The sequence below is a fragment of the Amblyomma mixtum genome, chromosome 9 (assembly GCF_055824585.1).
Source record: "Amblyomma mixtum isolate Tamu chromosome 9, ASM5582458v1, whole genome shotgun sequence".
Lineage (NCBI taxonomy): Eukaryota > Metazoa > Arthropoda > Arachnida > Ixodida > Ixodidae > Amblyomma > Amblyomma mixtum.
Window position 1 is genome coordinate 115,328,299 of NC_143020.1, and position 14,753 is coordinate 115,343,051.

General features: G+C 47.9%; 1 protein-coding gene across 1 annotated transcript in view; it reads left to right on the forward strand.

Moving 5' to 3' along the window:
- Positions 1-14,753, forward strand: part of LOC149330863 (phospholipid-transporting ATPase ABCA3-like) — a 70,888-nt gene that overhangs the window by 15,936 nt on the left and 40,199 nt on the right. The window contains exons 6-10 of the mRNA XM_089559505.1: positions 1,063-1,218; positions 5,350-5,560; positions 7,315-7,567; positions 8,529-8,581; positions 10,065-10,512. Of these exons, the coding sequence (XP_089415631.1) occupies positions 1,063-1,218; positions 5,350-5,560; positions 7,315-7,567; positions 8,529-8,581; positions 10,065-10,512 (1,121 nt within the window). The remainder of the gene's footprint in view (positions 1-1,062; positions 1,219-5,349; positions 5,561-7,314; positions 7,568-8,528; positions 8,582-10,064; positions 10,513-14,753) is intronic.

Below are 14,753 nucleotides of genomic sequence, written 5' to 3' on the forward strand. Positions count from 1 at the left end.
ACATATATAAGCTTCACGTCTTGACATAAATCACCAAAAAAAAAAAACGGAGTTAAGTAGCAGTTTTTCAATCACGTCAACAAGCATCAAAAAAAGAGATTTTGTCCCAGCTGATTGCATTACAATCGTTCACACTGATCCAAGAGTTTCCTTTTCTGTTTGGAAAGCAAAACCGAGGGGTCACTTACAAAGGTCCCTTTTCCCGATTCCATACAGTAGCCTTCCCACAGCTCCCTGATTGTCTTACCTCTGGATTTCAGCAGAACTGTTGTCTATTGGAAGTGGGGTTTGCAGCTATCGCACCTGGCGCAGCGCGCCGCCAGATTTCCAGGTGAGTTAATCTGTGGGCCAGACGGGCAGATGCCTAAATGAAAGACTAAGGGAGCACAACCGCAACTGTCGCCAGATTAACTCACCTGGAAATCTGGCGGCGCACTGCGCCAGGTACGATAGCTGCTAACCCCACTTCCAACAGACAACAGTTCTGCTGAAATCCAGAGATAAGACAATCAGGGAGCTGTGGGAAGCCTACTGCATGGAATCGGGAAAAGGGACCTTTGTAAGTGACCCCTCGGTTTTGCTTTCCAAACAGGAAAGGCAACTCTTGGATCAGTGTGAACGATTGTAATCCAATCAGCTGGGACAAAATCTCTTTTTTTTTATGCTTGTTGACGTGATTGAAAAACTGCTACTTAACTGCGTTTTTTTTTTGGTGATTTATGTTAAGACGTGAAGCTTATATATGTCTGTTCATCGCAATAAAACTTCAGTTGACGGTTTGCGCACGAGAGTTTGTGTCGTCCCTGTTTTGTCCCGTCTTTTCAAAAGCGCAATTATGTTTGACCATGTTAACTACCAACTAGCCCAATTTGAAACCCTCTTAACAAACGTACACAGGAAGGAGCAGAAGACAGAAAGAGCGCTCGTTCTGTCTTCTGCTCCTTCCTTTGTATGTTTGTTCGTGTGCGCAACGCCATCCCAAGAAAGCTATGCACCAACTTGCCCAGCAAGAAGTTCTTCTACATTGTTTGATCCTATAACGCACATTTCCGCGCGGTGCAGCTGAAGGGAGCCCGGTCCCAAGAACTGGTCGAATCCGTCAGAAACGTGCTGAGTCTTGTGAAACTGGAGGATAAGGCCCACTGCAAGCCTATGGAGCTATCCGGAGGAATGAAGCGCAGGCTGAGCATGGCCATCACCCTGGTTTCTAAACCCGAAGTGAGTCTCGTTGTGCACAGGGCTGCACCGGTCCGTTCCTCCTGCCGTCACCTAATTATACCGAAGAACGTCGCTACGTCACCTGACAGCCGCAGTGCCCATGAGCAGAACCGGCGCAGGTTGAAGCATTCCTAACAGACCTTTTAATTACTGAGCGACTTAGTTTTCACTTGCCGGAAGCACAGTAGCGCGATTTTTGACCCCAAGAACAAATTAATAATGACAAAAAAAAACTCCTAGGCGATCCTCGTGCATCATTTGAATTCGACAGCAGCTAAACATGCTTTGCAATAAGGGAGTAATTACTCGTTGACATCCACCCGAGCGCAGCCATACGGCTACAAAGGAAAGCTATACAGCTTTCTCAGAAACTTCGTAGTTAAAGAAAAATTCGTCCTGATCCGGGGTTCGAACCCGGGACCACCGCTTCGCCGGAGCAGTCGCTCTACCAACTGTGCTAACCGGGACGGCAACCTTATGGTAGGGCGTGAGCGAATTGATCAATAACTCGAAGTGGGAACTGTGTTGGTCAGATGTTTAGAGGAATCCCCCAAGGTGGAGTAGATTTGTAATAAGAGAGTAATTACTCATTGGCATCCACCAAAGCGCAGCCATACGGCTACAAAGGAAAGCTATACAGCTTTCTCGGAAACTTCGCAGTTAAAGAAAAATTCGTCCTGGTCCGGGGCACGGTGTAAGAAATATGTCAGGTGATACAGCTCACCGCGCCGTCCACACGGCGGCCGGAGAGGAAATTCAGTACCCATTTCCCTCCCACGCCACCAGATGGCGTTAGGGCCGAGGGGGCTTGGCGCCTTACGCTGTGTTCGTAGCGTGCTGCTTTAGCGCTTGCTTTTCACGTTTGTGTCTTGCTTTGTTCGTGATCATTTCACTAGTGTGGTGGTGTTTGCTGCCAAGGATTATCTCCGTCATGCGTGTAGTCAAGTGGTCTCTTTGAAGGCAAGAGAAATGGGGAAAAAGTGTTTTGCGTTAACCCGTGTTTTCTGGTCACACTATGACACGCTATTCGTTGCAGACACTAAGCATGAAGGCAAATTGAGGGTTTGTCCTAAACTCTCATACTCACATCTAAAAATACTGAAAAGATGCCGGTGAAACTAGCAACACGGCTGTTCAGCCTGAGCGTTGCCAATGGGCTAGAGTTCTATTCCAAAAGAGGTACGCCATGTCTAGATAATGTCAAGGGCGCTGTTGATTTTACTGTGAAAATGAGCAATTTATTCGATGCATTGAATCGGAAACATCAAAAGGAAGGGTTAAAACTGCACAGTCAAGATTTTGTTGTTCAGGAATCTTTTCTGAATTGGCTCAATGAATGGGAAAAAACGTGAAGGCAGAAATGTTCTGTCAAATTCAACTGCCGAGGGCTTAAGAGTGACTATTCTCTCAAGCATGCAACTTTCCAAGTACCTGTTGGAGAAATGCAATTTCAAGTATGTTTTAACTGCGAAGTTTAACCAAGATGTGCTAGAAAAATTATTCGGTATTATCCGCCAAGCAGGTGGGCAAAATGAGCACCCGTGTCTACCAACTTTCTTGCAGCTGTACAGCATGCTTTCTGTGTACAGCTTGTTGAAAACTCCAAAATATGGTTACTGCCAGGTACCGTCTTTGTCAAAATTAACCAGGCTGCATGGTTTGCTTCTAGCTCATACAGTGGAACCCTTACAGCTTCCTCGGAGCTCAAATGGCAGTTAAAGGGAAGTACTGGGGGTCTTCTTACATTGCAACAACTTTTGGTCTTTAGGAAAGCCACAAGGGCTCAACTATACAAGCTAGAAGCTAGAGGACTTTATTCACAACGAACCCAACTCAGGTAGTGTAACCGATTGTATAATTTATTATGTGACCGGGTTTCTGTGCAGGAAACTGCTGAAATGCACCGATTGCTCAGCGTGCAAAACTGGGCTAACGGCTTCTGCAAACGTGACCAGGCCTGAAGCAGCCTTAGTTTTGCAGAAAACACGAGGCGGGCTGCTATATGCAAAAGTTGCCTTATTTTCTGTCTTAAACGAAATAGAAAAACAGTTTCAGGAGCATGCTTCTGATGAGAATGTCTACGACATAACTGCATGTCGACTACATTCTAGACAATGATAACATGTCATTTCCATGCGGTGAGCATAAAGTCGACATAATGGCACAAGTCGTGCATTATTACGTAGCACTACGCATGCGTCAGTATTGAAAGCAGCTGAAATAGAATGCTGAAAACAAAACACAAAAGCTGCGCAAGCTATCGAAGCTAGTTTAAAACTGTTTTATCCTCGTTGAAATTTTGAAGTACTCTCTTTTCGTTGCATTGTCACAGAGTAAAGTATCGCCCACGGGGCCTGTTTGTTGTCATAACTGCGTAATGAATTGGTGCATTTCATGGCTTGTGTTTTCAGAGAATAAATTGAGGTGCGTTCTATATGCCTTTTAAATTCTTGCAGCTGCTTCCCTCTTTTTAAACCGAGCTCTACAAACCCCTACCTGTAGTGAAAAAGCCGTTTGTGTGCCACGAGAAAAAAATATATACACATACTACTTGTCAGTACATTTGTGGGCATCAGTATTGCATCCAATACCTCTGGTTTTAAATTCAGTAGGAATGATGACATGTTACCGAGCTATGTACACCAGTGTCTAGCTGTTCTACACACACATGGAAAGCAAAAGTGGCGATCGAAATAGCGGACGTTAGTAGACATGGCTAGCTGTGATATAATTGTTGCAGCTCGATTGTGCTTTTTTATCTACACAATGACAGGCCATGTTAGGCGTTCGTTGCCTGAGGAAAAGCGGACCACATGCCAAAAATTATCGCGGTTTCAGATGCCATCGCATCTTTAAAGTAACATCAGGTCATAACCTGGAAATCTGGCTGGCCAGTTTCGCTGAAAAGTACTATTAAAATCAAGTAAGTTCATTTCGCACAGGTGACGCATCACCAACAACGCTAGAATTGCTGATAGCATGCGTCAATATTTCTTACACCGTGGCACGCGTCACGGCGCACATTTGAAAGCATGGAGGAAGGAAAGAACATGTTTGAAAGCCTCCTGTACAGTAGCGCCATCTCACGGTGAAGCGTCGAAGTTGGTACGAGATTTCCGCGGCCGCGGAGGCGCACCCGGGACCACCGCTTCACCGGAGCTCTCTTATTACAAATCTACTCCACCTTGGGGGATTCCCCTAAACATCTGACCAAGTACAAATTAATAATAATAAAAAAGACTCCTAGGCGATCCTCGTGCATCATTTGATTGCGACAGCAGCCAAACATGCTTTATATCCCAGTTTGACACACTAAAGTTCGTTACGTTTGAGGTAGTACACTAAGGTTCGTTACATCCGTGGTAGCAAACGAAAGTTCACTATATCCGAGGGTAACACTAAAGTTTGTTATACCAGAGATAGCTCACGGAAGTTCGTTGTATCCAAGCTATACTTAGGTTTGGTATATCCGAGGTTAACACACGAAAGTTCGTTGTATATGAAGAGGAATACTAAGGTTCGCTATATCCGAAGTTAACGCAAAGTTCGTTATATCCGAGGTGTTATACTAAGGTTCGGTATGCCCGAAGTACGACACGCGCGCCCCCTGCCGCGACCACTGACAGATGGTCGCGATTTCCGCTCGCACAGACCCTTCTAATGCTGACGAAAATATTTGCAGAGCTAAGGTTACCGGCTTAGCGCATTAATCAGCGAAAGCTGCGGCAGCCGCAATTCGAAGGAGACAATAAGCAAAAAAAAAACGCTTTGATGCTAGTTGTGTGATGTCGGTGTGCTTCAACAAACCAAGTGGTCGAAGTTAACCCGAAGCCCCTCCACAGGGTTGTAGCTAGTTTAGTGTTGCGTTTTTGACATGCAAACATTGTCGCTTTGGCTTAAAATTACGTCTAAGGCCTTGCATCGTAGCGCTGTTGCGTAAGCTTCTTTGCATCCTAAGATCGACGAGTTTCATTTAGCATCGGCCCGTCATACAACTGGCGACATTGTACATATCTAAAAAAAACTGGTAATTATCTGCGGTGGAAGTCACCGCCGTGCACACGGCAAATGAATCACGAAGACCATCAGAGATTTCATGTTTGAATGGACTCAGTGCGCCGCCTGCGACAGGTGCTGATTCTGGACGAGCCGACCACGGGCATGGACCCCGAGACGCGCAGGACAGTTTGGGACGTCATGCAGAACGTGGCGAAGGAAAGAACCGTCCTGCTCTCCAGCCACGACATGGACGAGGCCGACGCCATCGGGGACCACATAATCGTCATGTCTGGCGGAAAGGTCGTCTGCAGTGGCTCCACGGCGTTCCTCAAAAAGGCCTGCGGTACGCCAAGTTGTCACGCTTGAGCAGTGGTCGATTCATTACGAAGACGTCAATGGGGTCCGCAGCGATGGCCTATTGGTTTCAGCGGCCGCCTTGTAGCGGGAAGTGCGGGGTTCGATACCCAGGGCGCCTAGGTACCCACCGGGGACGCAGTGGGTATAGGCTTTCTCCTGGCATGGTGCTCGGCTTATATGGGGCAAACTGCTTTGGAAACGGGTCTTCGACGCCACCTTGCGTGGACGAGCAATGCGTGGTGCCCCGGCGCTCTTTGGCAAAAGTTGTCCTTGGGCCATAAAAATCCACCCCAACACCACTATCATCATCAATCAACATCGTCAATCATCATCTTCGTCAATCATCATCAGCAGCAATCATCATCATCAATCATCATCTTCATCATCAAACATCATCGTCATCAACAACAACAACAATAGTCATCAAACATCATCATCATCAAGACGGCAAAAGGCCGATCCAGAGCAACTAGCTGGTTTCGCAGAGTCGTAGTTCTTTGGGCACGCCTAATGGGAACCGTATTTTTAAACGCCAATTTCATAAAGGCAACGGCGTACGGCGTATGTGCAATAACGTACGTTATTGGCAACGGCGTATGTGCAATAAACGAGGCATTGTAGTGAGATTTCGCCTATCTACAGAAGCAATTTTTTTAATCGCAATTCGGCAACGGGAGGTGCCCAAGTTCTCTTTTTTTATGTCACAAAGAGCCACCGTTAAAAACTTGAGCCATACAATGCTCTAGCAACTGTGGCAACAAAGCACACTGTGTAATATGCATCGACGCGGTGCTTGCCTCTGTGTGTGTCACGTGCGTAAACGCAGCGGTAAACCGATCATTGCCATGAATTCGGGACAGCAACCAGCCAATTCCGCTAAGTCTATATTTTATAGCGCAAGCTGTTTGCAGCGCTTTGAAAGGTAGAACTCTCTCGTCCAATTAGCGTCGAGGAAGACAACAAATAGCCCTTCAGGTATTTGTACAGTGTTGTGACTATTTCTCAAGCAATTATAGCCATGATTGAAAAGATAGTTCGGAAGGGTGTTTCGCATGTAGTACAGTAGACGTTTGATTCACTGGCCTTTTACGATTGGTCCAGATGGGCGGAGCCTTCACAGCGCCGCAAACAACTTGTGAGATGGAGAATAGCAGCGACCACGTTTTGTTCTGCAGCCAAATGGTCGTTCTTTTTCCTTATTACGTCACGGATGATGGCACAACGCTATTCAAAGCTATGCGCCACGTGGGGGCAGCCCAGGTAACCTGAAGCGTCTGTCCCGGCTTCCCTGTAATGGAGGACTTCATGCATCATGGCCCTCGCCGAAATTGTGGGGCGATTTGACGAAACGGTGTGACGTCATGAAAGGCGGGAAAATACGAAATGTTAACCAGTAACAGAACTAGTGCTTAAAACTTCACCAACTACAGAGGAATAGAATAAAGCTAGTATAGAATTACAATAGAGCTGGGATAGAATTGGGATGAATTCAGAATAGAATTGAAATAGAATCGCAATGCTTTCCCAGTACTCGCAGCTAAGTTCCATGAGTACCAGCGGTAATTCATTCCTTACGGCAAAAAAAGACAGGAAATTAAACTACTAGTTTGAGCCCGTCGGCCGTTTTTGCCGCTCGTTGCCTTCCCGCAGTGCTACTTCTCATTTACTGCTTTCACAATCAGCAGTGACTGATCGACCAAGCTTCCTTCTGGTTATGTCCCAAAATACCTATGTGTTCAGGAGTGGGCTACAAACTGACTCTGGTCAAGGTTCCAAACGTGTTCAACCTGAACGGCGTCCACGCCATGGTCAGGGAGACAGCGCCCTCTGCGGAGGTGGACGAAGACAAGCAGGAGGAAGCGGTCTTCACGCTACACACGCTAGACCACAAGCGCTTCCCGCACATGTTCGAGGCGCTGGAGGGCGCGGCCAACAGACTGGGCGTCGCCAAGATGGGGGTTACCGTGGCATCGATGAAGGACGTCTACCTCAAGTGAGTCGAGCGAACGGTGTGCGAGGGCCTGAATAGCTCAAGTCTCAGACGTCCGTTTGGTAGCTTGCCTGTCGCCTGTCCAACTCGCAGAAGCCAAGGGGATTGCAGCAGGAGGCGATGGCTGTACCAAATGTAACTCTTCTGTCAAAAGAACTTCGCTACTTAGAAGCACGTGCAAGCATTAAATTTGTTTTTCGCAGGTCGCCTCCGTGTTGCGAAGAAAGGGGTGACAGTGTTGTGCAGTAGGCAGTCAAAATGTCGTGAAGTAGGCGGTGTAACTGTTAAGAAGTAGGCGGTGGAAGTGTTGGGGTGTAGGCTGTGAAAGCGTTGCGAAGTAGGGGCGACAGTGTTCTAAAGTAGGCGGGGAAAGTGTGGTTAAGCATGCGGTGCAAATGCGAAGTAGGCGGTGGAAATGTAGCGAAGCGAAGCAGGCGGTGGAAGTTTTGCGAAGTAGGGGCGGAAGTGTTGTGAAGTAGGCGGTGGAAGTGTTGCGGAGTAGGGGCGGAAGTGTTGTGAAGTAGGCGGTGTAAGTATTGCGGAGTAGGGGTGGAAGTGTTGCGAAGTAGGCGGTGGAAGTGTTGCGAAGTAGGCGGTGGAAGTGTTGTGCAGTAGGCGTTGGAAGTATTGTAAAGTAGGTGGTGGAGGTGTTTTGAAGTAGGGGCGGGAGTGTTCCGAAGTAGGCGGTGGAAGTGTTGCGAAGTAAGGACGGAAGTGTTGCGAAGTAGGGGCGGAAGTGTTGTGAAGTAGAGGCGGAAGTGTTGTGAAGTAGGCGGTGGAAGTGTTTCCAAGTAGGGGGGCGGAAGTGTTGCGAAGTAGGGGCGGAAGTGTTGCGGAGTAGGCGGTGGAATTGTTGTGAAGTAGGCGGTGGAAGTGTTGAGAAGTAGGGGCGGAAGTGTTGTGAAGTAGGGGCAGAAGTGCTGTAAACTGAAATGCTAAGGCGCTGTCTCTCTTCGTTTTTCAGGATAAACATGGACTGGGCCCCAGGTGGAAAACAGCGTGATCAACCTGTAGATGGTAAGCCTCCTGAGACAGTGCGCTAAGGAAAAGGAAATACTTGGACTTTTCAACCTGTTACTATGAAGTGAAGAGCTTAGTGGATGATACGACCAGGTTGTACATTCTTGGGAGGCGTCATCGCAGCCCTCATTGACCCTACGGTGCAAGGCTACTCTGATAGCATTGTTTCTGATGGCATATTATTGCGATAACATTAGAAGGCTCACCAGGGGAAAAAAGCGGTGTCCGTCTGTCATAAAAATCTAAGAAAGCACATGGCAGCCCCATCTCACGAGCATGCAGCCTGTCACACGCAACGGCGGAAGATTTGAACCCACAGCTTCAATTATCATTAATGTGTCAACGAACCGAGTTATTAGATCCAATGCAAACACATTGCCTACGGGTAATGGCAATTGAGGCACATTTAACGTTTTTAATTGGCCAGCATTGTCGCTGCATAACCCGTACATGTGGGACCCTTTATAGGTCATGCTCAGCCTGCACTGCGCTCGTGTAACAACGCCTGAGCTCAATTTAAAGGTGATCGCCAGTCATGCAGAATAGCACCATCGAGAACACACTAGCCGGCACTGCTGTCGATCGGCGCCAAAAGCGCCCGTCACTGCCAGTACGCTAGCGCTCTTCCCGGCGCTCTGGTTTATGTCTTCTCCCGACAACACCTATACATAAGAAGAGAGAAAGAGTAGAGTAGGTACTTTCTCCCATAGCGCTGAACCCTTACAAAAAAGGTTTTAGACAGTCTATAAAGTATCTATAGACTTCTGTCTATAAAGTCTATAAGACTGTCTATGGACAAAAGTCTATAGGCAATACAAATGCTATAGACAGTCCATAGACAGTGTATAGATTTATGGCCATACACTTTTAGTAGACTTTTGTCTATAGACAGTCTATGAATAGAGAAAATTCAATATCTATATGAAGTCAATACAGTCAATAAGAAGTATATAGACTGTCTATTCATCATTTTTATAAAGGAATATATGGCAAACCACATTCACGTTCTCGCCAATACGAACATTAAGCAGGTCACCCATTGCCATGAGGTGCATCCAGATAGAGGTTGCGTCATTGTTTGTCACCTGATGCAAGCAGGAAATGCCGATAACTCCGCCATCCATTCGCACCAGTAATAAAGAAAACTGCGATCTCATTTTTTAGTGCGCGATGCCTTTCTGGCGTTGAAGATTGCCCTTACTCATCTTCTTCGGCCTTCCTTAGGAAAAAAAAATGAGCTAAGGTTTCGCTCTGGTTAAACCGGGCAAGTTGCGTAAGCAGCGTGGAGCCTGGTGGAGAGCGGCTGAAACGGTTGCTATGGCAACGGCGCTCCATCTGTTTGACCTCGGTGCGGCGAAAGGTCAACCGTGGCCACCGCCGGGACCTACGCGACGGCTCGAAACCTGGCGTAATATTGCTTACGCAATAAAACACAAACTCGCGAGAGAGCAACTCGGCTGCACGGACCCCCTCCCCGCAGAGAATGACATCGCCGCCGTGTGCCGGCCGATCACGAAGGAGCGGAGCCTGCGGCGTTGCTTCTACGCCCTGTGGGCCAAGCGGCTCGTCTACCTGGCGCGAAGCTGGGGTCTCCTGCTGTCCGGCTGCGTGCTTCCGCTGCTGCTGCTGCTCCTGGTGGTGAACACCCTGCCGTCGCCGTCCGGGAAGTTTATTGGCGAGGCCGAGGTGGCCAGCACGCTGCCAATCGAGCTGCGCTTGGCCACGTACTTCCCCGAGGCCACCATCATCGTCCAGGAGGCGCCGGCAGCGAAGGACGTCATCGCCGCACTTCGGGTGCTGATCGAGTCGCAAGGCTGCAGCGTCCGCATCGTCGACAACATCACCACGGAGCTGCGCAAGGAGTACCTCGCCAACTTCGGCCACTACATCCGCACGCACCCCTTTGCGATCGCCTTCGAGACCGACGCGTGAGTTCGAGGTGCCCTGGCTTTTAGTCCGATGTGCTTTGGGGAATACCCTAATGGGGAGTAGGTTTTGGTTTATGGTTTATGGGGTTTAACGTCCCAAAGCGACTCAGGCTATGAGAGACGCCGTAGTGGAGGGCTCCGGAAATTTCGACCACCTGGGGTTCTTTAACGTGCACTGACATCGCACAGTACACGGGCCTCTAGAATTTCTCCTCCAAGAAATTCTAGCCGCCGCGGCCGGGATCGAACCCGCGTCTTTTGGGTCAGCAGCCGAGCACCATAACCACTGAGCCACCGCGGCGGTGGGAGTAGGTTTTGGATAAGGGAGTAGTTGGTAATCCTGGAATGGATTCTTGGGCTTTCCGCGTACTCCGTCCAGATACTGGTTTGGTTTATTGGTATTCCAGTAATATGCGTTGTGAGGCTAGTTGGTTCATTCTCAGAATTCTTTTCTCCGCACACAAAGACGACACAATAAGACAAGGGAGACAGGACGGAGCACTCCGTCCTGTCTCCCTTGTGTTATCGTGTCGTCTTCGTTTGCGCAGAAAAGAATTTTGGTTTATTGTGCTTGACGTCCCAAAGTTACCCAGGCTATGAAAGACGCCGTATAGTGGAGGGCTCCGGATAATTTCTACCACCTGGGGTTCTTTAACATGCAGTGACACCGCACTGTACACGCGCAACTAGCATTTCGCCTCCATAGAAATGCGACCGCCGCGGCCAGGACCGAACCCGCGTCTTTCGGGTCAGCAGCCGAACGCCATAACCACTGAGCCACCACGGCGGGCCTCACTGTAACTAAAATCCATGTCAGTTTTCATAATTTGCAAAACGCGGTTACCCTCGGCGCTGTCTCCCAACAAATTGGATATTACTGATATGGATATCACCTACGGTGGGAGTTAAAAAGTCAGCTATTTAATGTTAGTTAACCAACCTACTAGTTACCACGTCCTAGCTGTATTCTGATATTTTACACCACCGACAGTGCAATGCCGAAAAAAGTGCTCTTCTTATTCAAAAAGCCTATGTTTAACCCTTTCGGCCCTGCCCCGCCGCGGTGGCTCAGTGGTTACGGCGCTCGGCTCCTGACCCGAAAGACGCGGGTTCGATCCCGGCCGCGGCGGCTGAATTTCGATGAAGGCGAAATTCTAGAGGCCCGTGTACTGTGCGATGTCAGTGCACGTTAAAGAACCCCAGGTGGTCGAAATTTCCGGAGCCCTTCACTACGGCGTCCCTCATAGCCTCAGTTGCTTTGGGACGTTATACCCCAATTAACCAAACCAAACGTTTCGGCCCTGGCGGTGTCAACTGACACCACAACACAAATACCCCGCTCGCGCCTCAGTAACAGAAATACTATTAATTTTCGTTGTTCGCACATTTCCATTGAGCTGTGCGGTCTAAGAAAGTAGCAGCAGCAGCATGGCAGGCACGAGGTGAAGAAGCCGAGGTATAGCAAATTTCTATGCTTATATTTTACTAACCATTCGGTCTTTCGCACGCAGGTTTTTAAATGTTTTGTAAAACGACTATCCAAGCTCACATCCCCGTTGTAAATATCATTCAATGCGTAAACGCTTCGCCTGAAGGAAGGAAGGGAGAACTTTATTTACACTAATGGTTTTTCCTGCGGTTTGGGGGCATCTTCAGAGACGTCTTGGTTCTACCCCCAGGAGCCTTCTCTGTCGAAGTCGTCCGCCTCTAATCAGTGGTCGGTTGCCCTCGGTCCAGGGCTCCGCTGGCCACTGCCGCCCGTTGAGCACAATTTTGACATGTGCGATCTTGACACCATCAGGGCTCAACGGTTGCCAACGGTGGCTATTGAGTGATGATAGGCGATCTTCGTAGAAGAGAATCTGCGGTGGCTATTGAGTGATGATAGGTGATCTTTGTAGAAGAGAATCTGCTAGTATTTTTGCGGATGCACTTATATTCATGAGCTTGTTGGTCTGCTGATATGGATGTTCATCGCAGCAAATGAAAGATATCCTATAATGAGCTTCCTGATGAACTGGGAAATGGAAATTTTCGCTATCTTTCAAGGTGAATGCTCGGATCGAGCTTGGGAACGACAATGCAAATCTCGGCGAACAGCAACCGCACCAAAGCAGCAGCGAGAATAAATGCAAGCCTGACCTAGCGCTTTTATTTTTTTTTTCTACCTCTCTGCCCCTCCTGTGAGCATCTACTGTGAGCTGCACGAAGCGACCGGGGTATTCGCACTGTAACTCGCGCCCCACCACTCGTGTAGCACGTGTGGCGCTCCCTCGACGTTGGAATCAATGCAGCGTGTTTGGCTGTTTTTTTTTTTTTTGAGAAAGGCTATTTGGTGTACTCATAAACCGCTTCTGCTATCTCCCAGGCCGAGAGATGTCCGCAACGCGTAAGCCTATGAATGAGAGGGAATTTCTCGTCACCTGTAGAGAGTAGCGCGCATTTGGTCAAGGAACAGACAGGACAGACTATCTTCCAGTTTATGAATTCTATAGTAAACAGCTGGTTTGAAAACAGCGCAAGCAAAATGCATTTCAATCAAATTGGTTTTTGAGGAAAGGAAATGGCGCAGTATCTGTCTCACATATCTCAGTGGAAAGAAGATCTGAGTAAAGAGAGAAAGAGGTGCCGTAGTGGAGGTCTGTAGTGCAGGACTGCGGAACACAAAAGGCACCCGTCACCTTGTGCAAGCTTAGAACTTATATATGCCGAGCTTCGCGCTACAGAAGCGCTTCATGAAGCTCGATAAAGGAGGGTGTTACAGATTTGGGGAAAGCCTTCATCTTGCCCTCCTGGAAGGCCACGCAAGTTTTGAACATGCGTCTTGTTGACGTGACGTACACAAGCTGGAACACAAGCCTGTCAGCAACAAGGATGACTGAGGTATGACACAAAACTCAAGGTAAACTGGAGAGAGCGCCGTCTTTTGTGGCAACAGCAAGATCCATCTGTCCCTCACAAAGTAAAAAGAAAGCTTATTTAGAGGTCTCCACTTTCCAAAATAAGAAGATTTTCCTTCGTTTCTTTGTTGTCGGTTGCGGTAACCAAAACAATCCCTTTAGCATTTTACTCCCATTGAGCCCTGATGTCCGATTTACCTGTAAATCAATTAATACTTTTACCATAAGATTTAACTTTTTACCGCGCGGTTAACAGTCCCTTAGGGTTTGTAAAAACATGGAGCAAAAAAATTACGACCAGAATAAAAAATCCAGGCCCGAAGCGGTTAAAACTTTTCTAGAGCCTTAGGTGAAACATCCTGTACGTTGCTACAAGGTTCCCATTCCACATTCCCTCTCCGGCACACGACCATGCTACCTCGTCTTTAACAAACTGGTGGCAGCGGTGGGATGCTGCTACCTCGTCCGTAACAAACTGGTTGGCAGCGTAGTTCCAGACATGGTTTGTATATCAGAGGTTTCGGTACATACATGAACCACTCAAGCTTATGTGGAACTGAGGCTAAGGACTCAGAACGCAAAGTGGCGGCACATCGCTTCAAAAATAGGTGGATAGACAGCTTTAGGTGTAACAGGAAGAAAAAAAATAGGATGGCAATTCCATTTTCGATAAACGTGCATCGCAAAAACTGCGCCAAGAGGATGCGTTCCATGTAGAACAAACTGACCAGTCCAGGTAATCAAGGCGAAAACTCACTGCAACTGGAAGAGGATGGCGCTATGTGTAACAAGGAGAAAAGGCAGCTAGCTGTTCCACCTACAACCAACGCACTACATGTAAAAAAAACAGAAAAAAGACATTATGGAAATTTGTGCTCCCCATAGAACAAACTGACCGATCAGTAGATGGCCAGCTTTTTTTTCGTCACCTACCAAGTTTCTGTTGACGCTGTATAGCTGTCCTTTGTAGCCATATGGCTTTGCTTGGGTGGATGGGAATTGGGAATTTCTCCTTTATTTAAATCTGTTCCACCTCGGTGATTACCAATACGTAAACAGTACTGGACTATTCTGCCGATGAGCGTCGTTTCAGACAAGATACGTAGGCGAAAGATTTTAGCCGGAACATGGTATGTGAAACCTCTCAAGCCTATGGTGCAGCTAACAGTAGAAGGTCAAGCGGCAGATCGCTAAAAAAGGAAAAATCAGGAGGACGCTTAAGCTTCGCCTTAAGAGTAGACGCGATGGCGCCTTTTCCTAATTTTTTTTTATTACTACTTGCACTTTCACGCCTTTGCCGTGCCGCGGCCGGTGACCACCATTGTGCCGCGGCCGGTGACC